Source organism: Anopheles stephensi, chromosome 3 (genome assembly GCF_013141755.1).
Source record: "Anopheles stephensi strain Indian chromosome 3, UCI_ANSTEP_V1.0, whole genome shotgun sequence".
Classification (NCBI taxonomy): Eukaryota; Metazoa; Arthropoda; class Insecta; order Diptera; family Culicidae; genus Anopheles; species Anopheles stephensi.
The window spans coordinates 72,501,755-72,526,550 of NC_050203.1; the positions used below are offsets into that span (position 1 = coordinate 72,501,755).

Consider the following 24,796-nt stretch of genomic DNA (forward strand, 5'->3'; position numbering starts at 1 on the left):
ACATTTTCTATAAGATACACACAAAAACTACAGCAGAAAATATTTTCAAAATACTTTTCACCGTTGAAAGGTTCAAGTTGTGATAAAAACAATTATTATTTGGCATATCATTTCACTCACACCTTTCAGCCATAACGATCTTGTTCAGTGACAGCAATCCACCCACACAAGGCTGTCAGTGCTAGGAAACCGAAACAACATCGCTTTTTTGAGATTGTGTAAAATAATTTTTAATTCCCTTCTCTAACCGATCCCCCGGTTCAAACTAATCCCTACCGATAAAAGTGATAACAATGGCAGCTAAATGAGAGCAAGTTAAAGTATCCTGCTATCTCCTGCTAGAAATTAGCAAACGAAAAACATCACAGCCACAGCCAATACCCTTCGGAAGACTGGTAGTTCTGCTACCGCAAGCAGTATCGGAACGAAGCAAAAAACAGTGTCGAAATCATGGATGAAGTGCAAACTATAGAAGCGGCCGTCCTATCCTTCTACCGTGGCGGATCCGAACAGCAGAAAGAAACACACAAATGGCTCCAGCAGGTACAGAACAGTCCGCAGGCCTGGTCCTTCTGTTGGGATCTAATGCAGCTGAACAAATCGTCCGAGATCCAGTTTTTCGGAGCAATCACACTCAATTCGAAGCTGCGAAGTGATTGGGCCGAAGTGCCCAAGGAGGCACACCACGAACTGAAGCAGAAGCTGCTGGAAACGATCGTACTTTTTGGGAACGGTCCTAAGATCGTACTGAACAGGCTGTGCATCTCAGTAAGCCGCCGATTGGTTGTTGGGTTACTGTGCCCAGTGCTAACACGATGCTTTCCTGTTCTTTTCTAGCTTGGTCTTTTTATCGTGCACATGCTGCGCCATCCGACGGTAATCGAGGAGGTGACGAATATGTTCCTGCACGAACAGCTGGGCAATCTTGCGAAGGTGACCCAGATCGAGATACTGATGGCGGTGTTGGAGGGCATCCCGGAGGAGGTTAAAACCATACGCACACAGATCCCGCGGCCCGTGGTTTGTGAGGAGCTGAATCGGAATGCAGAATTCGTGATGCAAACCGTGGTGACGTACCTGAACGAGAAGCTTAGCCACAGTGCGGTCGAACCGCACGACATGAACGGGTTGATAAATGCGGCCAAATGTACCGGCACGTGGGTAGCACACGGAAACGTCCATCTGAACGATCGTGAAGCGATGATACAAACGCTGCTGAAAGCCGTCCACTACTGCTACTGGAAGGAACCGAAGGACGATGGGTGTCTGATGCCGGAAGAGAACGAACTCGCGGAAACGGCACTAAAGTCGTTAGCGGTAAGATACGCGATGGTAAATCTTCGGTAAAAACTCGCTCTACATTATCTCTCTTTTCCTTTTGTAGAACATTATCTCTTCGTATGCAACTCAAAGCACGAAATACTCGTTCACCATCATCAACTACATGAAGCTGTTCCTGGACGTGCTCGTACCGATCCTGGACGCCGAGTACAAAGAGAACAACGACAATGAAAACCTTGCCCTCATTATCTACGCCCTGTTCATCTCCACCCTCGAGTGCTTTTCGTCCGCAATCTTTGCCGGCATCGCCACCGACTCGGAAGAGGTGGCCAAGGTGTACACGCGGACGGTCGATATGCTTATAAAGTGTACGGACAAACCGGGCACCTACCCGGTCGATGAGTCGTGCAGTACGTACGCGATGGAGTTTTGGTACATGCTGCAGGAGGAGGTCCTTTCGATGGACAACGGTGAGCACAAGAAACGCTGCCTCGAAGCAATCAAACCCGTGTACGCGCACGTGGTGAAGGTTTTGGTCCGAAAGTCTCAGCTCCCGACGGAATCATCCCTCCACAAGTGGAACGATGACGATCTGGAAGCGTTCCGATGCTACCGGCAGGATATCGGCGATACACTGCTCTCCTGCCACGACGTGCTGAACGATCTCATGCTAGATGTGCTGTCGGAAGCGCTCGATGAATCGATCATGTACCTCAGCTACGATCCCCAGTCAACCGAAAGCTGGACACTGCTGGAAGCGACCATCCACGCGTTCTGCTCGATCGCGCAAAAGATCGAGTACACCGAGCATCAGCAGATAGTGAAGCTGCTCAAGATCCTGAACGAAATTCCGTACGAAAAGTATAACGACAAGCTGTTCGGGATGGCACTGGAAACGGTCGGTGCGTACAGCGAATGGATCGGCGACAATCCCAAGTATCTCCCGTCCGCCATTACGCTGCTGGTGAAGGGTCTTAACTCGACCAAAGCTTCCCAGGCGACGCTCGGCCTCAAGGATCTGACGTCCGAATGTCAGAAGGAAGTTATACCGTACGCGCTGCCACTGCTGGACGCGTGCCGTACGGCGCTGCAGGAAGGCCATCTTAAAAATGCCGAAATGATCCGGCTAATGTATACCGTCGGCAACATACTGAGCGTCATCTCGTACGAAAACATTATCGTCTACCTGGACGCGATGGTTTCGCCCTGCTTCGAGGAACTGCAGGTACACGTACAAAACAACGACCTCACCGAACCGACCAAGGCGCGCGTGGTGTTGCGGCTCGAAATGATCTCGAAGCTGTTCTCGTCGCTCAACATCCGGAAACCGACCGAAGGCGGCGACGGTATGCTGCACAAGGGATGTTTGGCGGTGGAGGGTGCGGTGGGCGGACAGAAGTTACCTTTCCCGGGCACACCGGGTGTGCCGGGCGGTCCGGTACAGCCAATCCTGCTAATACTGGAGAAAACGATGGGCCTGCTGAAGGACCTGTGCAAGCTGTGGATACACGACGAGACTGTTATCGATACGCTGTGCAAAGCGTTGCAGCAGGCGCTGACGAATCTGATGGACGACATTAAACCGCTGCTTACTGAGATGTGCTGCCTGGTGCTGTCGATCCTCAACACAAACTGTGTTGTTTCGGCGGCCGACATTGCGGGCAATGTATGTGGCTCGGATCCGGAGTGCATTTTGGAAAAGGGTGAAAATTTAATGCCCATTGCATCTCTTTCCAGTTCATTCTCATGTTCTACAAGGATCAAGACTCTCGACAACTGATGGTGCAGCTGTTTACCGCCATCATGGACTACAACTTTAACCAGATGCAGGTGGGAAGCGTCAAATGAGAGTCTTGAAGGCATCAGCATTCTAACGCGATCGCTTTTCTTCTGTGTGTGTGTGTGTTTTTTTTCCTTCTAGCAAAACTTGGGAAAACTGTCCCGCATAGCGGATTTGATCGAAACGTTCTACGCGTTCAACACGCGGATATCGAAGAAGATTCCAATATGCTACAGTGAGGTACAGGTCGACTGTATGAAGCTGGTAGACTTCGGTAAGAACTCAATCGAGGAATGTTTTTTTTTGATCGGGCTTACCATGCTTTTAAGAATGAAAATGGCCAACATGCCAGGTGGTGATGGATGTCTGCCTTTCAATCTGAAGCTAGAGAGAGCCGTCTGTGACTCTCTGGTGGAAAAGCTCTGGGACCATCTTCCATAAGTTAATCCAGATTCAGGTATACGTTGACGGCTAATGACATCATTGGTTTGAGGATCTCTATCATTTCCATAGGAACAGGACATTACAAAAAAAATCCTTTCGGGACATAACACACTTTTACACAAATAGAGGTTAATAGATCTACTATTTTCACCTCTTTTTTCTCCTTGTAGCCACCAAGTGTATGATGTTACCCGAGACTGGACCGATGAAGAAGAGCGTAGCGTTCATCACGATGTTCGTCAAGGAATCGACCAATCACCCGGTGATGATGAATGTAGTACTGGCGCAGGGTGAAAACATAGTACGGTCTACCTTTTTGTGCATTGGTAAGAATTCTGCTACTATAATCAACATCAGAAACTCAGCTAAACCTTTCCCTTCTGCTTTCTCTGCCTTTCAGGTGGTACAGCCCTTCGCACACAGGTGGAAATATTTGCCGACATCTTTCTCGCCCTCAACTTCCGCTATCCGACCGAGTTCGTCCAGTGGATGAAGCTGCTAGAGATACCGAACTTCCCGACCGCGTACGTCAGCGGCAACGATAAGGAACAGTTTATGCGAAAAGTTATAAAGTAAGTCACGTGCTGCATGAGTCTGGGATTTTCGAAGCGTTCATTTACAATAAGCACCTTTTCTGCCGCCGTTTCAGGGAACGAGTGAACAAGCGTCTGGTGCAGGACCATGTGCGAAAGTTTGCCGCACTGTGCAGAAATATCGTTGAGTATGAGAACAAGTAAGCGCAAATCCCAGGTACCATACTACCGTACCGGTCCAATCGCTGTAGAATGTATACGGAAGTCCGGGCTCCAGTAGGAACCGACCGGCAGAGACAGACAGATTGTGGAAAGAACAACACTTTCAATCTAACCAATGTGATTTTTAGCCAGTAGTGAAGGAAGCGGTGTACAAATTGACCCCGACGGTGTACCAGTGCACACGAATGGATCGTGTCCGCATCTGTTTATTGTGTTGTGTACCAAGAGGGGGACCAGGGAAGTGTTGACGATGCGTGTCCGGTCCACGGTGGTACACGCAACGGACTCTCCTCACTCTCTCTCTCTCTCTTCCTTTCTGATTGTGTTTCTTTTTCTTTGCGATTTTGTGAATAAAAGCGGCATTGATTTTTTATTTTAATCCATAATCTGTTTATTTTATGCTACAGGTTTTACGTGTAATTGAACATAAATGTCACATTCTCCGCCCGAAACTGACCGTATGAAGAAGGCAAGGAGTGAGCCAGTGCTCAGTTCATTTTCAATTGGAAAATGAAAGCTCTCTGCTGCTCAGCCCACCCTAACCGGTAGATACGTAGAAGAAAATCAAAATGAATCCAGATTTCTCTGGGCTCGATGATGCACACGCACACACAGGTAAAATGTTATTTAAAAAAAAAAGGATATTTCCTTTTTTCTCCCTTTTTCCTTTGCAAGCAAGTGCAGTAAGGTATGAAATTCAAAATGGTAAAAACTAGACCGACGCATGTGCTCCGTTTGCTCGGAACGCTCGTCCTAGCGCGAACTGTCCGAGCTGTTACTCTGGCGGCGTCTTCGCACCGGACTGCGGGAACGTCTGCGTCTCGGGCTGCGTCGAATCGATGGACGACGGCGGTAACGCATCGGTGACGCTCGCCAGCGCGGCATCGGCCGATTGTTGCGCATTATCGGCGACGGGCGTCTCGGTGGTGGTCGGGTTTTCGGCACCAGCACCGGTGAAGCCGTTATTTCCTGCCCATCGATCTGTCCGCCGTCCATGTTTTTCATCGCATTTTCGGCACCGTCCGGATCGACGTACTCCACGTAGCAGAACCCACGGCCAAACGTTTGGAACCGATCCATGGGGAAATCGACGTGCCGTATCTCACCGTACGAGCTGAAAATCTCCATAATATGGTCCCGGTTAACGTTGCGCGTTAGTCGCCCAATGTGGATGCGTATTGGGCGCGGTGTAACGGAACGCTCGCGGCGCTTTCGCTTCGACGACCCGGACCGGGAACGGCGGCTACGTGAATCTTTGTTCGATTTGTCAACCGATGCTGCCCGGCCCTGTTTGTTTTCTTTGTCATTGTCGCGTGGTTCGGAGCTGCGACGATCTGACCGGTCCTTCGATTTCGAACGCACACTCGTACCCTTTGCTGCGGCCGGTTCCTTGGCAGTTGCCGCCGACTGTTTGTCCCAGTTTTGGGCCGGTTCGGCTGGGCTCTTGCTGCGCGACCGTGAGCGAGTGTTCGTTTTGCGCTTGGTGCGGGAACGATCGGCTTCACTGCTGGATGACGACGAAGAGCTGGAAGATGACGAGCTGCTGCTGGATGAGCTCGACCGGGAACCGGAACTGCTGCGTGACGAGCTACTACCGGATGAGCTGTGCGGGAAAGAAAGGTAAATTAAAATTGTACACCCTAAACCACTAACAAAAAGCGCTTTCATACCTGGCGCTACTATCGCTGCTGCTGGAGCTGCGCTTTTTGCGCTCCTTGTCGCGACCGCGCTGCTTCTTGTCGGCCTTTTCCGATTCCTCCGAATCGGAGCGATTTTTCGAACGTGCCCTACAAACAACGAAGTGCCCGAAAGCGACATTAGTAAAGGGGATGAAATTTGCAATAGCGCGTTAACTTACATTTCCTCAAAACACCGTAGTCAAGTTATTTGCAACCTCTAAAATCAATAATTTTCTTTCACACAGGCGAAAAAAAACAAATGGCAGACGCTTCGAAGCAAGCCGATTCGATCTCAAAGCGGCTGTCAAAATTGGCCAAGGTTTATGGAGAAAGGTGTGACGCAATGTCATATGTGCCGGAGGGTTATTTTGTTTGTATTTTCATTTAAATAGTTGCTTAAAACCCTTTCTGCAAATTGCTTATTCAATTTATAAAGAAAAATAGTATACAGACGTCGGTCATCATTGAAATTCCCTGTTATTTTGCAAACTCCAAATCAAAACAAACATTCCATGCGAGCTACCCTGTGCTGGAAGTGGTATTTAAATTACCCTTTGACATGCTCGAGCTCTTCAAATCAAATCGCAAAGCTGGGCAAAACAAGTGCCGTGCTTCCCGAGCAAAGTGTATCCCAAAAATTTCTAAATTTCATACCGTCAGAACCATTTGGTAGTGATAGTTCATTACAGTGTAGTGAAATAAACGTTTTAGTTTTCAAACTACAAGCACAGGTAAATGGAAAATAGGTTCCAAACTTGTATTTCAGTGTCGTGCCGTATCGCGGCTTGTATGGAAGAATGTAAAGAACAAGTAAACACTTTGCTGATGATTCATAATTCCGGTTGAAAGGCAACAGTAGCGGCAGCAGTAGCATACACGGCAAACCTTCCCGAAGCCAGCTATCCCCCACAGAGATTTTAGTCGGCTCGTGAGTCACACGGGGTCCATTCATTCGGTGTTTAGCGTTGCAAGCGAATAGGTGTCCATCTAGCTTAGTTACAGTCTATATTTTTTGTGAGTAACAGCAGTACGTGCGTGTTTTTTTTTTGTTTGTCTTCTTTTCGTTTGCCCTTCCCAAAACATAATGCGCCGTAGCTGCATATGAATGTCATCCCGGGCGCATAAAAGTGCAGCAGTTTCTTCTTAATTTTTATCTCACGGGTTCTTCTATTTCGTCTCGAGACGTTTAGTATAACAAAGAGCTTTAACAAAGTAGGCATAGTATTCCTGTTCCAGTGGCTACAGTGAAGCAGAGTAGCATTAGAAGCACAGTTTTTGCTTCCATCATCAGCAGCTATTCGTTATTCCCAGACGGTGGTAACACAAACCGAATCCTCTAAAGCGTCATTACTCGCGTTCAGAATGAATCACATTCAATTACTTGATTCTTCGTGGTGCTCACCCCCTAGCCTTATCAAAACGTTTATTTTAAATTCCCGTACCTTATCAGTAGTTGGGCTTTAATGTTTGCCAAAGGGTCTTATTTAACGCGTATCTTGCCTTTTCCTTCACAGCATTCACAATGTCGCTCTATCCGTCGCTAGAAGATATGATGGTGGACAAAATGGTCCAGTCACAAAACACGGCCATCGCAACGGCTGTGGCGCAACAGCAGCAGCAGCAACAATACCAGCCTTACCCACCGTCGGCACCTGCTACGAAGGATGCTTACGGTGGTTTGTATCCCAACTTCACCGATGCAAACCGTCCCACGCCTCCGGTGGGTGCAGCCGGCCTTATGTATCCCGATCTGTACGAATACATGGGCCTGGAGCTTTCGAAGGAAATGATCCATGCGAACCTTCCACAGTACGTGCCACAGGCGACCGTTCCCTCTACCGCGATCGTACAGCAACAGTCGGCCGTCGCGATCGTGAACAATGCTAATATGGTCGCACCCGTTTCGGGTCACTTTACCGGGCTGCAGCGTGGTCAGGTGACTAATGGAATACGCGAGGTAAGCCGGAACCGGCCACTTCACCCGCGCGATTGCTAAACACGTTTTCTCCTTCCTCCCACCCCGACAGCTCATCATGTGCAAGGGTGCGGACAAGAAAGTTGGCCTTCGGGTGCAGGCAATCAATAAGGGCATTTTTGTGTGCGTGGTCGTCAAGAACAGTCCGGCCGCAATGGCCGGGCTACGTTTCGGTGATCAGATACTGCAGATCAATGGTACGCTGGTGGCAGGCTTCTCCGTCGACGATGTGCACAAGCTGCTGAAGAAGAGCGACAGCAATAACATCTCGGTGGTGGTGCGCGATCGGTAAGCAAAGCAACCGACTCGCTTGCGAGGAAGCGTAATGAAACCAATCGTTCTTAAAAATTTTACAGACCCTTCGAGCGTGCCATCACCCTGCACAAGGACTCATCCGGTAGCTTCGGTTTCCAGTTCAACAACGGTACGATCACGGCCATCGTGAAGGACTCGTCGGCGGCTCGCAACGGGCTCATCATCGATCAGCAGCTGCTCGAGGTAAACGGTCAGAACGTAATCGCGATGAAGGACAAAGAAATCGGGCAGCTGATCAGTGCTTCGGAGCAAGTCATCACGCTCACGATCGTACCGAAGATGATCTACGACGTGATGATGAAGAAGCTGTCCACGTCGTGGTTGCGGGGCAAGATGGATCATTCGGTGCCGGATTTTTAAAATCTACAAAAACTCAAAGTTAAACAGTTTTCCCAGTAAGATTTTCCAATTTTGCAGCCAAGCCGTATAGGTAAGCACGAGAAACTCAGGATAAGAAACCGCAGGAATAACCAAAGTATTTTTTTTTGGAACTAAAAATGCACCGAACGGGAAAATGGAAAGTGAATCTTAACCAACGATTTTTAACGATTTTAGCAGAGAGAGGGAGAGATAGGGAGAGAGAGAGTTAGCGAGAGCCAAGGGCGGATAGTGACGCGTTTACGTATGTTCCCATTCGTTGTTACACCACCCTCCACTATGACACGTCTGCCATCTATATGTTTGCAAAGCATAGTTTATCGTATTCGTATGTATATCGTATATTATTCGTCCCTTCGTATGATCGGTGCACATCTATTACATGTATATTATGGTTTGAATGCCATTGAATAAAAGAACTACATATTATCATCACTTTAACTTATTTCCCTTTCACGCGTGCTGAATTTATTTAATTATAATTCTTTTCCTTAAAAATTCGTGTGCATTTTTGTTTAGATAAAATTTTAAAGCAAATGCACTTTCCCGAATGATGTAAGAAGTTCAAAAATGGTGCCTGTTTTTTTTTAGATGCGCATAAATTTACTAACTATACTTGAGATTCTGAAAAAACCCACCTCCACAAGAAAAAGCCGCCCCTTACTACTTCACACGTCATTAATCGCAAAAAACAGGTTAACTTCCGCATGCTTTGTGCCAGGCAAAACCGGTTAGTGACTCAGCTGACACAGCATAGCGGCACCACGCATAACCCAGTGGTCCGTGCTTACGTTGGGATCGCAGTTCAGCAGCAACGCGATGACAAAGTTCGTGCTGTGACCGGTGGTGGAGAGTGTGCCGCGCCGTTCGGCCGTCTTGTACACCGGACAGCGGTACGTGTGCCGCGGTACGAACTCATCTTTCGTCATGGGTTTCAGTAGAATCTAGGAAGAAAATGAATTTAAAATTTGAAACCAACGGGTCAAGAAAGGTGTTTTTGGACAAGCAACACTCACGTAAGGCACCGTGTCGAACAGGACGCGCGGTATCGATTCCTGCAGATAGCCCTTTTCCCGGTCCCACCGAGTACCTTCCAAAAACAACCCATACACGTACACCCCATCTTCCGGTGGTTCGGTAATTTCCGCCTCCCGCAACACCTCATTGTCAAACACGAGCAGATCGATCGGTATGACGTACTTCCGGGCGTAGTTCTGCTGGGCCCCGGTTAGGAAGGCTTGCGTGAAGAAGAAGCCCGACACCCAGAAGGTGGCCGGCGGACCTTCGTCGTACCACTTTTGCAGGAACTCGAGCCGGGCGATAAAGTCCACAATGTACGAGCCGAGCGGTTTCAGGCTCGGGTACGATCGTTTCGCCCAGACCGATGGGATCCTGCCGATCAGCACCGCACCGACCACTTCCTCCACCGTGGGAGACATGGCGACGAGCCCTTGCATGGCTTTGCGAGCGGTCTGCAGGCTGCCCCGGATGCAGGTCAGCAGATTGTTGAAGCGTACCATCTCCTGCACCAGCACTGTGTTCATGCTCTGACGACGGGAGGAGATGATGGGTGGTGAGATATGATTTGATAGCTTAAACGGAAATCTCGTGAGACATCCCGTACCTGGTGGTAGTCGGTAGGATACTTCTCCAGCGCGGCATCTCGATCGAACTCGGGCGGCAGACGCTTCAAGATGTCGGACGAGACGCGAATCACTAGCTCGGCCGGTGTTTCCTTAAACACACCGGTTGATGTGTTCTGGGTGAAACAAGAATGATGCTCCATTATATGATTGCCCTCTTGACTATGCGCGTCATTAAGGTTAGCATAGTACAACACAAAATGGAAATCAATTTTGATATTTACATGATGAAGAAACGAAAAAATCAAATCGCATCCAATTTTGTACAAACCTTCAGATCCTCTAGAATCTATCGTATCCAATTTTGCGAAATTTGTCCAATCAATAAGAATGAAATATTATTTAAAGTTTTTTTTTGTTTGTAGTAGAGACTTTTGGAGACATATTTTTTTGACTAGAAAAAATCGCTTCAAAACCATACTTTACCTTCATTTGCAGCAAATCCTAATGAAGTTGCGTAGTTTGGGAGATAGCATTAGATTGAAGAAATAACACACTTTATAGTACATTTAAAATAGAAGCCCTTTTGCGGAGGACACACATGAATCAGTTTATGTGGTATGAGAATGCGGGGTTTAATCCGGGAGGTCACCATCGAACTTATACTTACTCCAACTCTTTGGGCTATTGAGAAAACCGTGGCATAAATGGCATACTTACCGTACGATCCTATGTTTTTAACCATGCAGCGGATAGGAAAAGGGGTTTTTTGAGCCACAACTAATGCAAAATATCGCACCAACCTCTCCCATACCTGTGTCTTTAGCGCACTAGCCAGCAGTGTGTCCGTTTCCTTTTGATCCTTAATAATGTCCGCATTTTCGTGAAGTCCAAACACGCCCGGCCTCGCTATGACCGGCAGATCGCGTATGAACGCCACAAACTCTTCGTGCTCCTTCAACTCCGGCACCGGATACAGTCCCGCCTCGTCAAAGATGTAGTTCGCGTTCTCCAGCACCTCGGACGTGTAGAACTTGGCGAGGATCGTATTCAAACAGCGACGATCCCAATCGTCCGTCACACGCCCGCCATAGTTACACTCGCCCGTCAGATAGCGCAGCGCCACGTACGGTACCTCCTCGTACTCGTCCAAAAACATGCGCAACTGCGTCAGGCTAATGCTCAAATCGGTCTCATTAAACTCGTACGGAATGTTCCACCCGATCGGACCGAACTGACGCCGCTCCTGCACGATGCCATGGAAGAAGCAAAGGCTGAAGAGAAGCTTCTTAAAGCTGGCCGGTTGCTTGCATGCCTCGAACCACTCCACGTTCGAGATCGGATCGCTCATGAAGGATCGCGTCACGTTCATCCGCAAACCCTTGGGCGGTTCGTTCGTAATCTTGATTCCGTTCTGCAGCACCACCACCGGGAAGTGGTCCGTCGGGTAGGACGTGAGCCAAAGCCGAAAGTCCGGATGCGTCGTGTCCGGCTGGAAGCTTTCACAGATCTTCTCCAGCGTCGGCATCCAGCTTTGGGCGAGATGACAGTTTTGCAGCAGAACCCAATTGCCAAACTTAGTACCCTCGTCGATCATTTTGGTTGCGATCGGACCCTGACCCTGGCCGAGCGACAGGGAAAAGAGTCGGTTCGCTCCCAGTCCCTGGGAGTCGGCAAACTTGATCAGCGTTGCCGTCGGATCGGTGCCGGGTGTTAGCACAAAGATTAGTGGCACACAGCAGTTCGATTCGTCGTACGATGCAGCCAAATTGAACGCCGGAGGTTCTACGTACTTTGGTTCCATTGTTTCTGTAGGAGAGATGAGCGCGCCTAGTCAGCAACCAAGTCGTCCTGCAGATAGGGGGGCGTCCTGCAGTTGTACAAAACCTACCTGCCACATACAACGCGATCGCCGGGACTAACTTATCCGCCCGGAAGCATCGGAGCACTAGCAGCTTCTGAAACGCGGAAAGCTTTCCATTCCAAGGCTCCGGTATGGTCGCTTCGTGTGGTGTGTCGTCGTCAAAGTATTGCTTCCAGCTCGCCAGATTCTTGCTGACGTGCTCCTTCAGCGGACCAAACTCCTCGAACGATACCGTCAACCGGCACAGTTCGTCCCAGTTTTTGTCGGGCAACCAACCGGCTGCAGGGTTAGGATCGGGATTGTCCAGCCCAACGCCGCCGGTAAGCAAAAACATCAGCTCGGCTGTACCGAGCTGGCCGGCATCCTGCTGCAAGTTGGTGGCCAGCAGCAGCGAAAACAGTATCTTGTCCTTCTCGAACAAACTGCGGCAGATATTCTCATACAGGCTGTACGTGAAGTAGGTCCTAAGATCCTCCAAGCGGGCCGGCACCTCGTCCACCTTCTCGGTATTGTCGATAGCCGCGGTGAAGAGGTTCACGAACCAGGAGAGACTGTACTGATACATCGGATCGATGCAGGCCAGGTCGGCAATCGTGAAGAACAGCACCGTCGAGTGGGCGGCGATCGGTGTGTACTGCAGACGGGCCATATCGATCTGACGCTCGGTCGCCTCGGCAATGATTTGCTTCTCGTTAATCTCGTTGGCCAGCGTTTTCGACGAGCTTAGGACCGACACAGCGGTTTCATCCTCGAGAATGTTGCCCTCGGAGGAGAGGACCTGCAGAATCTTGTCCTCGATCTCCTGCAGCTGCCGCTTGTTCTCCGCACCCTGGACGATGAGCGAGTTTTTCTCCGTCTCAAGATCGGGCCTTTCGCGGGCCACCGTTATGGAGAGCAGCTGATCCTGCAGTCCGGTCTGGGTGATCATAAAGTTCAGCAGCGTGACCTTGACCGCTATCTCCGGCAGATAGTGAGGACTGCGCAGCTTTGTTGTGATGTAGAACTTGAAGGAATCATTGTACTCAATGATCGAGTCACCAAGCTTGATGCACATCGTACCGCCTTGTCGGAAGATTTGCTTCAACAGAATCGGTTCCAACATTGGTTCGATCTCTTCGCCGACATTTTCCAGCAGAACGGGTAGTCCAAACTGTATTGCGTTCTCCAGCACGCGGGTATAGTCGGGCTGCGTGAGCCGGATAATACAAATCCGATTTGCCTTCTCCATGTTGCGTACCCATTTGTTGGCCTGCCCTTGTGGATCGATCATCAGAGGCCAGCGTCGAGCGTTGCTAAAAAAGAGAAAGCAAGAGACTCATATTAGACCTCTAGAGATCGGGCATTTTTCAAAAAACGACTACGATAACAGTTTTTAGCTTCATCCGCATCCCCATCCTTACTGAATGATGATAGCACTCTCGATCGAAAATGCATCACTTGGCAAACCGAAGATATTCCACGCACGGATGTCTACCGGATTTCCCAGCACGTTCACGAGCTGAAAGTCTTGCGAACAGATAATGCCCCGATCCGTACACCGTTCGATCCACTGTGCGATCTGTTGCGCTCGGAACTGCATCGTAAAGGGTCCCAAGTACGCGACAATGCCCGACGCAATCAGCACGTCTCCGGTGAGTGTGTCGTAGATTTGGGCCAGCGTATCTGCTGCCGTCTGCCAACGATCCTTCTCACCACCCAGACCGGTAATAATCTCCGTCGCACGCTCCAGCTTCTTCATGCACAGCTCCACGTTTGCTTGTAGTTTTGCGTGCTGCGCTATCTGCTCGTCCAGTTTGCGCTGCAGATCGGCAAGGTTTTCCTCGACGATACGGAGCTGCTCCAGCTTCGCATTCAGTATCGTCATGGCGGACTATCAGGAAGATCGGGAGAAGAGAAGTTAACAGTGGTTCAGTTAAAAGTATCGCCGATCTTACATTATAACTCGCTTGAGCTTCTGCCAGTGCTGCCTTCTTGGGTGCAATCTCCTTCGCCACCTTGTCGTACTTTGCTATCGCTATGACCCATTTGCACAATCCTTCCGCTGCGGTGGATGCCAGTTTCACCTTCTCCGGATCAAAGTTCTCGTTGGTGAAGACACGCTCCTCCAGTTTCTGTATCACCTTCGGCGGAATGTCGTCCTTTTCGAAGTTGAGCAAACCATCCATAAACTTTATGTCACCCAGCACGCGCTTCGACGGACCCCAGTAGTCCTCCACCATACCCATACCGGACGGGTTCTGCACCCGATCAGGCTTTAGATCCTTCAATATGCACACCGCCTCCATCACGACTTTCACCCCAATCGGAGGGCTTTTCATCGTTTTCACGATCGTTATGTCGGCGGGCGTTAGAGTGTTCAGCGCCTCCATGGCTGCGTCCAAAATGGGCATCGCATCTGCCAGCTTAGCATCGCAAACCTCTTTGATGGCGTTCGCAGCCGCTGCCTGTTCCTGGGCGGCAGCTTCATCCTTTTCGACCATCTGCTTCTGCTCGGCGGCCACCTCACTATCTGCCTGTACCTTCGCCATCTGCTGGGCCACCGTTTCGGCAGCGATCTTCATCTGTGGCTGAACTGCTTCCAGCTGTTCCTGCATCACACCAATCTGTTGGGCAGCTATCTCCAGTTGCTTCAGACCAGTCAAGTAGCGGTTCTTGCCTGTCAGCACCTCACTGGCAAAAGAAAGGACGGTAGAGAGAGTTAATCGGACAACGGACATGATTCTCCACTACTTACGTGCGCTTTTTATCTAGCAAAGTCTTGAACGTATGGATCATCTCCAGGTACGACGTCGGTGTCACGTAGTTGTAACGTTTCAAGCGCAACAGGAACTCATCCGACAGCATCTGGGTGCTTGTGTGAAACTCCATACACATATCGATGCAACACTGACGCTCCATGTCCGTCATCTCTACCGTGGACAAAAACTTGGTCGCTACCGCAGTTAGAGCATCCTTAGGCCATGGTTGGAACCAGTCGATCGTGCAACAGTTCACCACTGACGGGAACTTTCGAACACGGTTCCGGAATGCATCGCCGATCGGTGACATCGACAGTACGATGTGAAGCTGATCTCGTATAATCTGGCAAGAAAGGAATCCCATTAGCAAAAAAAAAAAAAACTCCACTCAACTCAGAACCCCATCTCAGCTTACCGTAACGAAAAGATTGAAAAGCGCCACCAAACTTCCATCCGTCTGCTGGCTCTTCTCCTTCTGCCGATCCATCTGCCGCATCTTCTCGATAATCTCCGACTTTTCCTCGTTCGTAAACAGATTCGGAATCTCGCCAGAGTTGAGCAAGTTGTTAATGTCCTCCAGGAAGCCTTCCTCCTTGATCTGCGTGTCCGTAAACAGGAAGCAGATGTGCTGATCCGCGCTGCACACCTTCTTCAGCAGATTCTTCATATCCTCACGCCACTCTGTCATACCGTACTGGCGGGATATCTCCACCTGGTACAGCTCATACGAGCATATGTGGGACGCAATGCGAGCTAGCGACTGTCGGCCCGACCCTCCAACACCAACCAGCAACGCGTGACTGCGTGGTTGTTTAATGATCCGGCAGATCCGTGACAGATGCTCGATCGCAAACCGGAACAGTACCAGCGACATCGGTTTCTTCGACATGTTGTTGTACTCCACCAGGTACGACTCCACGACGAAGCTCAACTCTTCGATATCCATCACCTCCAGGTAAAGCTTGGTGTCCGCCTTCGGATTGGTAAAGTCACAAAACATCAGCGCCCGCAGCGAAGTCTCCGTCAGCTCGTTTCCTTCCACAAACCGATCAAACAGATCTTTCGGGTCCTCCTTCATGTACTCCCGGATCACGGTGCACAGCTCCTCGAACAACCACTCCCGGTCACTGTCGTCCACCAGCCGGTCTCCGTACACCCGCAGTATCTCGTGCGCCCACAGCCGGCGCATACTGTTGAGCGTTTCCGTGCCCTCCGGCACGGACAGCAGCACGCCCTGAATGACGCGCGAAAAGTCGCGCAAGTTGAACAGATAGTGGCATTTGGCCGGTGTCGGTAGCAGGATGGCGCGCGCCTGACGATAAATCTGAAGCGTCGATAGAACGATCTCATCGATGCACGGGTCAAACTCCTTCGAGAAGCCCCGCGTATCTAGATGCCACAGCACAATCTTGCTGAAGATGCCGACCAGCGTCTGGTCGTCGAACTCGTCCATCGCGATCGCGTTGAAGTGCTGCGAGAACCGGGGCGACACCGTGTTGCCCGTGCTCGGCGGTCCCATCGCGCACATCAGCTGCAGATCGACCAGCTTCATCGCCGTCACGTCCTTCCGATCGTACCACAGACAGTGGTCCAGCCACATGCGCACAATCTCGATCGGTGGCTGCGCACCGTACGTTTCCTTCAGCGGCATCGACACGTCGTCGATGAACACGACGCACTTCTTCCCGAGCGGCGGCCCAAACACACCCTTCCGCCGTTTGTCCAGCTTGGACATGATGATGTCCTGCACCTGGTTGGCGGTCGTCTGCGCCGAGAAGCTGATCAGCAACGGTTTGAAGACGTTGGTATCGTTGCGCTTCAGCAGGAAGTCGATCGTGTACACGCTCTTGCCGGTGCCCGTGGGTCCGACCAGCAGCAGACACTTGCCGTGCTGCACCAACAGCTCCAGCAGTGCGCCGATGCGTATCGTCTCGATCGTGGGCACGATCACCTGATTCACCGGCACGTCCCGCTGGATGCTGGTGCTCTGGCCGATCTCCTCGGCCCACGGGCGCCATTTGCCCTTCCCCTCCTTGGTGAAGCGATAGTCGAAGACGGTGCCGCCCTTCGGGATCTGGAAGATGAATGGCTTCGAGAGTGGCTGCACCTGCAGATGCTCCGGTATGCGGAACTTCTCGTTCAGCTCCGGTGGAAACACTTTCTCGGTCAGTGCGCGGAAGAGCTCGCTAAACTTGGCCCGACTGTCGGTCTCGAACGGGCCGCCAATAGCCCAAATGCAGGAAAAGAAGAACACACCCTCCAGCTGCGCCCGCACGTCCACCTCCGAGACGGCCTTCATGTACGCCTCGTTCCGATAGTCGTCCATAAAGCAATCGAACAGATGCATCACCGACAGCACCAGGTTCGCATCGCTGGTCGGCATCATCTCCCGCAGTCCACCGCCTCTGCGCACGAACCACAGCAGCATCGGACAGAAGCGGTGAAACATCTGCGTGATCACCTGCTTGTTCATCGAGTGCAGTGCCGGCGGAAGCGTATTCTTCCACGACTCCAGCACCGGCTCCCACCCCAACGAGGACGGTTCCATGTAGATCATGCCGCAGCGGGACACCGTTGCCGGCGAGGCGGCGTCCAGATCCATCACCTCAAAGATCAAGTTCGTCGTCGACGACAGCTGTATGATTTCGCCCGACATCAGGCACAGCTTCTTGTTATCGTCCAGCACCGTGTTCATGTTCTCGATCCAGATCGCATCGACCGGACCATCGAAAATGAGCCACTTGCGATCCGTGCTCGTACTTTGCGCGTAATGCCGATAGCTTACCGCCAGTATGCCATCGCTCCACTCGTGCGAAACCGGATCAAACTGCCCGTACAGCTGGCCCATCGTGATCGCCTTCGGGTTCATCACCGTGTACTGCGCCCGATGTTCGCCCATCTCGCCCAACTCCTCAATGGTCGCCAACGCTTCGGCCAGAATACGGTAGGCGGTCGTTTTCCCGCCCAGCGGTGGCCCCACAATCATCAGCCCGTGTCGCACTACGATCATCTCGTACAGCTGCTGCACCTTCTCTAGGAAGAACGGCGTAAACTGCTTGTTGCTTTTCTCGCAAGCCTTCTGCACGGCGGCATCGAACACTGCGTAGTCCGGCTTCGGAAGCACCACGCCCGGAAACAGATCCGATATGATGCCCTGGAACAGGGGCACATCTTGGTTGAGGAATTTAGCCAAATTTACGTCCTTGATCGACCGCAGCACCAATATGTCTTCCGATTCGTCCGGGTAGCGTAGCTTCAGCGCACCGGCCGCCTTCAGCACCGATTTGACCGCCCGCATGCCGTAATCGTAGTGAGGCTGCGAGCTCAGCTGCTCCGAGCATAGCCGATACGTGGCGACGATCTTTACCGCGAGCGGTTTCGCGTTCAGAAACCCGTACGCGTACAGCTCAATCTCCGAGATGAGCACATAGTCCGGCACCATCATGGCTACCGAACGGAACAGAGCTTTCAGATTGTCCGGCAGCTCCGAACGGCCCGCATAGCCCGGGTTCATCGTAATAAACACGGCACAGCTTGGATCGAGGTTAAGCGTCGTGCCCTCGAACACCATCGTCGGCGAGCCGGAGTTGATGCCCCGCTGGATGGTTAAAATCTGCTGGGCCACCACCGACAGTACCTCCAGATCGATACGATTGAACTCATCAAAGCAGGACCAAGCACCGCACGATGCGAGACCCTTGAAAAACTTCCCCAGCGCAATGTAGTCCAGCCCATCGGAGCAGTTAAACACGACGCACTGCTTCGCAACGGCTTTTGCCAAATCTTTCGTCGTCTCCGTTTTACCCGTTCCGGCAGGGCCTTCCGGAGCTCCACCAAGATGCAGATGCAGTGCTCCGAACAGTGTTCGGAAGCAACGATCCGTCAGGGGCGTAATGACCAAACGTGCCGTATTGCCCAGATATTCATACCCGTACATCAGCGTCGAGTTAATCATCCTGGTGGCCAAATTTTGATCCTCGAAGTAGTATCGAAATTGCGCCAGCCAATTGAAGTCATCCACCTGGGTCGTTTTCTTCTCAATCATGTCCAGCAGCACATCACGCGCATGCACATCCAACACCACCAGCGCGCCCAACGTCAGCCGGTTCTGCATCGCCAGCTTCCCGCGGACCAAATCCACGATAAACGAAATCTGTACCTTACACGTCTCCAGATACTCCTCCAACGCTTCCAGTGGATCTTCACTATCGAAGCACATCGTTGTCTCGAGCGTCCAGAACGCACACGAAATGCATTGTATGCACTGGCCCGGCCACATCAGCACCCACTTGTGACGCTCCGTCTCCGTGTACGCCTCGTACGATTTGCCCACCTTCAGATGGATGCTCTTCTTCATCGAATGCTCCAAATCGAGCAACCACTTCTCCACCTGCCCCTTCGCCTTGCTCGTGGACACCTCCTCAACCAGATCCACCTCTTCACCCTCGCTCGACCGCATAACCGTAATGTCGAGCGCCTCGGTAAAGTTGAGCGATGCGATACCCTCGAAACACTTCTTCAGGTGCGGTTGGACACGGGTCGGATCCTTCGTTTCCGACAGTATCTCCAGCAGCTCGTCGTTCGACAGGAAGAAGAAGCGGGGGAAGTAAAGCCGCTTCTTCTCCAGATATTCGTTCAGCCCCTTCTGGATGATCTCCAGCAGGCCGTACGATTTCTTCAATTTCTCCGACATTTTGTCTATTTCCAGCACCACCAAAACCTTCGTATCGGCCTGGACCGACTTCATCAGATCCTTCCAGATCTTGTCGACCGCACTGAACCGGCGACCCTCTTCCGGCATCTGCGATTGAATGTCCGGGCTCGAAAAGATCGGCTCCAAGTACATCCAGGTCGCCTGCACCTTCAGCCAATCATCGAGTATGTCCTGCAGCAGCATCAGCTTCCTTTCCCACGCACTACCAGACACGGAACACATTATTTCACGCACTCACGGGTGGCGGCCCTTACCGAAATACTTACATTATATCCTTTTCGAATGGTTTTATGTACAGCGAACTTTTCATCGTTTGCGTCTTGATGATGTGATCGTCCAGCAGTACCTGAATGTCGTCGATTGCGGACAGGATGTAGGTGCCGGTATCACGATACGGCAGCACCACGAACGCCATATCACTCCACTCGTTCACCATCTTTATCATTGCCTTCTCCAGGTTGTTCTCCTTCGTGGCACTCTCGGAGATCGTTTCGAAGCGCTGTATGTAGTCGTCCAGTCCGTAGTCGATGACACGCTCCAGCGTTAGCTCGGCGGAAATGCGTATCGGGAAGCCAATGATTTCGGACACCTGCTCCCAGTGACGCTCCTTCATGCCTGGATTGCCCAGCGTCTGAACGATCGGCATGTGCGTTTTGAACTGATCGATACGAGTTTTGATCTGTGAAGGACACAAGCATCAGCTACTCCGCTTATCCAACCCAACCCACTCATACTCACATCGTGTGCCAAGCGCTGCGTTTGATAAGAATCAGAGAAATGCTTCTCCAGCTTATAAACCGTCCGATAGAGCGATCCCACCGTATCATCGATCTGCTCGGGATCATGCGAACCAACCTGCGAGTGCATCCACAGATCGTGCTTATCCATAAACTCCTGCCCAGCATCGTACAGCTGTTTGTACGGTGCAAGCTTATCGTGGCACTGCTTCCTGGTCGGATACTGCGACAGCTCCCAACCGTACGCCGTCTCCTCTTCATTGATGTGATCGATCTTATCCATTGCCGCCACAAGCTTATTGTCCAGAGCTGTAGCCTTCTTCTTGTACTTCTGCAGGTTTTTAATATCTCCCCAAGAATCGTACTCCTTCACCTGATGCCAGAACAGCTCCAAATCGCGCCGGAAGCTCTCGATGCGACGCTTCAGAGCGTCCTGATACTCAATCACCTTCTCCGCTATGATGTTTTTATGATCCTGGAAGATCGTGGGCATCTTCATGTACCACTGGAACGTGTTATTGTTCTGCTTGATCTCCAGCGGCGTAAATATGGTGTAGTCCGTAAGGTACAGCAAATGGTGCAGATTCTTCTTGAGCCGTTCTTCCATCTCCGGGATCGTTGTCTCCTCCATCTTGATCGCGTACGCCTTCAGTGTCATCAGCTCCACCGTATCCTTCGGTATCGTGATAATCTTGGTCGAGATCGCCTCATACTCGATCGCCAGCTGGTGAGCACCACTCTGCTGGTCTGCCGTCATCTTAGCGATCAACTCTTGCTGCATAAACTTGGCCAATCCTTCGAGGGTGTCGATCAAGCCTTCGCGATGAAACTCGTAAAAGCCCATCGACACGACGCCGTAGATTTCGCGCGCCACATCATTCTCCATCTTTTTGTAGCGCTGTATGTACGTGCAGTACTCCTCGAAGCTGGGCCTTTTCTCCATGAACCGTTCAATGTCATCGATATCGGAACCGTTCATCAGCGTCATGTAGTTGTCGAAGTCTTGCATGCGCAGCTCCGGTCCGATACGTTGCTCCTCGAGGACATCGTGGATCTTCTCCTTACACACATTGATCACTTCGGGTGGAATTTCAGGCTATAGGAATAGGAATTGGGGTCCAGATTGATCTACGCAGACAAACGTATTAAAGTTGGGGAAAGACATACCCTCAACGTTTCATGCGGACACGGCAAGTCGGGATAAATTTGTCGCTCGATCCGCGGGAAGCTTTTTACCGATTTTACAATGTTGTCGATAATTTTCAGAATCTCTATCTGGAACCTTGGAAAGCTTGGGATGAACGAGAGAGTATCCTGATTTTCCAACAGAATTGTGAGTCGAAATCCTTGGTTCGAGCGCTGTAATAATACAAAATGGAGTAGTGTATGAGGTCACCATCAGAGACTAAACCGACGTGAATATACGTACGCCAACATCGCAGATATAATGCGTGTACGATTCAATGCTACTGATGCACAAATTCTGCAACTGTCTCGTCATCAGTGTTGCTAGCGAGTTGAAGAACTTCTTCAGCATCTTCGGTTTCGAATCATCCGGGATGAGTTTCTTCTTGATGCCCTTCTGGAATATCGTCTTTATCGCACCGTACCATTTGTCCGACAGCGTAAGCCTAGTTTCTTCGATCTGCTGATTCACTGTGGACTACTCCAAGAGAGAAAGCATATCTTTAAGAGCCTCCTCCTCTAGCTAATGCTTAAGGCAACTCACCGTAAACTCCGTCAAATCGTACGCTTCTCCTTTCGCCTCCAGCTCCTTCACGTTCACCAGCAGCATCTTCTTGAAGGTCGTATCCCACAGCTCCAGAATCTGCTCCGAGCAGGCATTGATCGAGAACAGGTTTCGCTTAATCTTGGCCTGATTCTCATCGTACCGATGTTTCCACTTGAGCCGTAGTTCCTTTATTTCCAACCGTCCCGGGGTGATATCTTCCTTTTTGGCATACTTTGTCATCGCATCACCCAGAACAAAGTCCACCACCGCCTTCCGCACAGCGAACGAGTAATCTTCCTTAATCTCTCCAATAATGTCACGTAGTGCCTGCTTCCAGCGGCTCAGGTTCTTCGGTATAAGGCGCAGCACACGCTGAAGAACTCGCTTGTCTATGGGTGATACATGGACCGTATCGATTCCGTGGCGGATGTAATGGTAATATCTCAACATCTCACGCTCCTCTACATTCGGGAAGGTGTTTTCTGGATCATCCTTTTCGTGCTCCTTGCGTACGATCAATCGTACCAACCGTCTGCGAAAATCTTCACGATCCTTACGCAGAGCAGTATAGGAACGAATTTCTGCAAAGGTAAAAGTTTATTTTAGGGATCAATTTCTGCGTCCCTAGAGTCCCAGATAAGTCTTACTCTTTTTATCCGCATTGCGATCCGGTTTCGGGCGAGCCAATGGAGACGGACGCATCTTGGTGCTATGGCGCAACAGCTTCTCCGGCAGGCTAAACACATTCGGCCCAAGAAAGTCACAATCGGTAGGCATGTTGAGTTCGCGCCAGATTTGCTTCGTATTATGCTCCGGATGGGCTCGTCGATTGATGCGCAGCAAACCGGAAGGCCCAGCAGCGTCCACACTTCCAGCAGCAGCACGGGCACCATCTTGCGTCCGCTTTCGTGGCGGGGCCGATGTCCTCCGTTCTGTGCCGGGTTTCATTGGACCTGGAAAAAAACCCGAGTAAAATCAATAGTCTACCGTTCAATGACCCCTTCCGACTACTTTGATCGGGGGCTCTAGGGATTCCTCAACACGAGAACAGCTGTAGGCACGCAACTGACAGTAGTAGGCTTTGCACTGCTCCAAATATCAATGTCAAGGAATCGTTGGCAACCACCGTAGGGTGTTGGCAAACAAGTTTCCATGGTTTAGGGATAAAACAGTGACCGGGCATTGGTGAAAATTTTCAAACAGTGAAAGAAGAAATTGCTCTACTTTTGTTATAAATAGTTTTAAATCTAAGTTTTAAAATATTTTATGACATTTTTTACACTGAATGCTTTACAAAGACAAAAAGAAGTTCAGCGCTTGAGAAGAAATGCATTCCGACAATTTACCAAGCTTAGTATATTATTTCATAAATTAACAGCAGTATTAAAATGTTGCTCAAAGCATTTTTTTAAGTATAGAAAATTGTTATAAATTATACTTCATAGGAGATTTACTAAATTTAAACCAACTTACCTTTCTTAGTAGTTCAGTAAAAGACGACAGTTGAATGACTGTGTCATTTGTGTTTTAGTATTTTCAGCGCAAAACAAGCATAAAACTCCACTCTTTTTGTATAGCAATAAAATAAAACAAATACAAAAAAGCACACACACACACGCAATCCAATCACTGCAATCTACTTCCGGATAGCGACCGAACGCGATGACAGCTAACGTGCAACTAAACCCAAAGCTTGCCTAGATTTTCTACGCTGAGCCCCGGCTAAACCGATCGATTTTGATAAATATTTAGTAACCAAGGATACTCCCGGTCGGCCGATTGCGTTGCTAGGTGTGTAAAGTTATTTTACATCGCACGTGGTCGTGACGATCCTTGCCCCACCTGTTGCGGTGACCACGTGGCCGCATGCCGGAAGTTGTTTATGGCGTATAAATCAGCAACAGGTTTTTGTAACATCCTTACGGTCATGAGGTCTTTGGGTAAATATCCACAGGTAGTTGTAGTCACCCACTTTCTCTCACTATTCTAAATATCAAACAGGTGCCGGAACCAAGACCGCGGCAGACACGCAACTTCTATTTCGGGGTCATGCTCTTGAACTTTTTTTAAGTTTAGGGGATTTTCCAATTGGAATGTTGTTTGCGTGCGCAAAACGAAAAATTAAAGGGGACAGATCAACGTCAGCAGCAATACGCATAATTGTAGAATTAATTACTGATTTGGTAATTTAGATGCTGCCGATGATTGCTTCCGGTGTACTTCGCGTATAAACGATTTGTTCCGCAGCACTGGGCACGTTCGGTGGATGTTGGTTTAAAATTAGTTAAATGGTAAATTTTCATCGCTCACACTTATCATTCCGTGAGGTTCTTCTGTAAGGCGAACAAGTAAAACTGAGGCCGACAGCAACTCAGCAGAGTTTTTAGAAAATGTGCGAATACTTACCGGCTTTGTGTGAAATGATTGCCGCTATCATTTTCGGAAGTGAGGCGCTTGGAGAAAATTTTAAACCCCTTGAATTCTGGGACCGATTAATGCATTTACCCCTTTTTTGTTGTAGACACGGAACCGATCGATGAGGAGTACTACAATTACGATGACAATCCGACGTCCACCACTATAACATCGAACAACTTATGAGGCGCAATGGATGGATGAGAGCGCGTGAGAATTAAATACGGTTTCACAATATGATGTATGTTTTTAATAAATTAACTATGTTTTGAAAAGTTTGCAAAATTGTGTTTCATTGTATATCTATCGCTAGAAATGTTGCTGCGCAATTAATTTAATTCTAGCGCTGGAGACTTCAACGAGACAGACGATGAACGTTCCGAAATTTTAAAACAATTTTCAGAAT

General features: G+C 50.0%; 4 protein-coding genes and 1 long non-coding RNA gene across 9 annotated transcripts; 3 read left to right on the forward strand and 2 right to left on the reverse strand.

Moving 5' to 3' along the window:
• The first annotated feature begins 156 nt into the window (after nucleotides 1-156).
• LOC118510632 (importin-13) lies at nucleotides 157-4,639 on the forward strand. Its single transcript, XM_036052671.1, has 8 exons — nucleotides 157-768; nucleotides 838-1,317; nucleotides 1,385-2,947; nucleotides 3,019-3,111; nucleotides 3,203-3,335; nucleotides 3,676-3,831; nucleotides 3,906-4,077; nucleotides 4,155-4,639. Exons 1-8 carry the CDS (start codon nucleotides 451-453, stop codon nucleotides 4,240-4,242), a joined length of 3,003 nt encoding a protein of 1,000 aa, XP_035908564.1. The 5' UTR covers nucleotides 157-450; the 3' UTR covers nucleotides 4,243-4,639.
• Nucleotides 4,627-6,273, reverse strand: LOC118510634 (RNA-binding protein with serine-rich domain 1-A). Its single transcript, XM_036052678.1, has 3 exons — nucleotides 6,119-6,273; nucleotides 5,931-6,047; nucleotides 4,627-5,863 (listed from the first exon to the last, which is right to left on the reverse strand). Coding segments are annotated over exons 1-3 (969 nt in total). The 5' UTR covers nucleotides 6,121-6,273; the 3' UTR covers nucleotides 4,627-5,013.
• Nucleotides 6,274-6,498: 225 nt separating this feature from the next.
• Nucleotides 6,499-9,052, forward strand: LOC118510633 (syntenin-1-like). Of its 5 annotated transcripts, XM_036052677.1 has the most exons (5): nucleotides 6,503-6,670; nucleotides 6,789-6,818; nucleotides 7,454-7,896; nucleotides 7,967-8,202; nucleotides 8,271-9,048. In XM_036052677.1, the coding sequence occupies exons 3-5, from the start codon at nucleotides 7,462-7,464 to the stop codon at nucleotides 8,587-8,589; spliced, it is 990 nt and encodes a 329-aa protein (XP_035908570.1). In that variant the 5' UTR covers nucleotides 6,503-6,670; nucleotides 6,789-6,818; nucleotides 7,454-7,461; the 3' UTR covers nucleotides 8,590-9,048. The 5 variants fall into 5 exon arrangements, with proteins under 5 accessions (XP_035908565.1, XP_035908570.1, XP_035908566.1 ...); XM_036052672.1 differs by lacking the exon at nucleotides 6,789-6,818 and having other exon boundaries at nucleotides 6,499-6,670; nucleotides 8,271-9,052; XM_036052673.1 differs by lacking the exons at nucleotides 6,503-6,670; nucleotides 6,789-6,818 and adding an exon at nucleotides 6,825-6,953.
• A 45-nt stretch (nucleotides 9,053-9,097) lies between these two features.
• On the reverse strand, nucleotides 9,098-23,949 carry LOC118510631 (dynein heavy chain 7, axonemal). Its single transcript, XM_036052670.1, has 19 exons — nucleotides 23,449-23,949; nucleotides 22,623-22,928; nucleotides 21,973-22,556; nucleotides 21,673-21,906; nucleotides 21,411-21,602; nucleotides 20,245-21,339; nucleotides 19,773-20,185; nucleotides 15,208-19,708; nucleotides 14,789-15,135; nucleotides 13,989-14,724; nucleotides 13,455-13,924; nucleotides 12,082-13,346; nucleotides 11,005-11,999; nucleotides 10,911-10,919; nucleotides 10,677-10,694; nucleotides 10,522-10,539; nucleotides 10,232-10,366; nucleotides 9,624-10,154; nucleotides 9,098-9,551 (listed from the first exon to the last, which is right to left on the reverse strand). The coding sequence occupies exons 2-19, from the start codon at nucleotides 22,921-22,923 to the stop codon at nucleotides 9,339-9,341; spliced, it is 12,057 nt and encodes a 4,018-aa protein (XP_035908563.1). The 5' UTR covers nucleotides 22,924-22,928; nucleotides 23,449-23,949; the 3' UTR covers nucleotides 9,098-9,338.
• A 149-nt stretch (nucleotides 23,950-24,098) lies between these two features.
• Nucleotides 24,099-24,675, forward strand: LOC118510636. Its single transcript, XR_004906045.1, has 2 exons — nucleotides 24,099-24,420; nucleotides 24,497-24,675. It is a non-coding gene; the product is annotated as an uncharacterized LOC118510636 (long non-coding RNA).
• Nucleotides 24,676-24,796: the final 121 nt, after the last annotated feature.

What these genes read in the sequence shown, in the direction of transcription:
- LOC118510632 (XM_036052671.1), top strand. Translation starts at nt 451, where the DNA reads ATGGATGAAGTGCAAACTATAGAAGCGGCCGTCCTATCCTTCTACCGT. An exon ending in TGAACAGGCTGTGCATCTCA is followed by an intron (nt 769 to 837) that starts GTAAGCCGCCGA and finishes GTTCTTTTCTAG; the next exon opens with CTTGGTCTTTTTATCGTGCA. An exon ending in GTCTACCTTTTTGTGCATTG is followed by an intron (nt 3,832 to 3,905) that starts GTAAGAATTCTG and finishes TCTGCCTTTCAG; the next exon opens with GTGGTACAGCCCTTCGCACA.
- LOC118510634 (XM_036052678.1), bottom strand. An exon ending in AGCAGCGATAGTAGCGCCAG is followed by an intron (nt 5,864 to 5,930) that starts GTATGAAAGCGC and finishes TTTCCCGCACAG; the next exon opens with CTCATCCGGTAGTAGCTCGT.
- LOC118510633 (XM_036052672.1), top strand. Translation starts at nt 7,462, where the DNA reads ATGTCGCTCTATCCGTCGCTAGAAGATATGATGGTGGACAAAATGGTC. An exon ending in TGACTAATGGAATACGCGAG is followed by an intron (nt 7,897 to 7,966) that starts GTAAGCCGGAAC and finishes CCACCCCGACAG; the next exon opens with CTCATCATGTGCAAGGGTGC. An exon ending in TCGGTGGTGGTGCGCGATCG is followed by an intron (nt 8,203 to 8,270) that starts GTAAGCAAAGCA and finishes AAAATTTTACAG; the next exon opens with ACCCTTCGAGCGTGCCATCA.
- LOC118510631 (XM_036052670.1), bottom strand. Translation starts at nt 22,923, where the DNA reads ATGAAACCCGGCACAGAACGGAGGACATCGGCCCCGCCACGAAAGCGG. An exon ending in TTGCTAGATAAAAAGCGCAC is followed by an intron (nt 14,725 to 14,788) that starts GTAAGTAGTGGA and finishes TTCTTTTGCCAG; the next exon opens with TGAGGTGCTGACAGGCAAGA. An exon ending in ATCCTACCGACTACCACCAG is followed by an intron (nt 10,155 to 10,231) that starts GTACGGGATGTC and finishes TCCCGTCGTCAG; the next exon opens with AGCATGAACACAGTGCTGGT.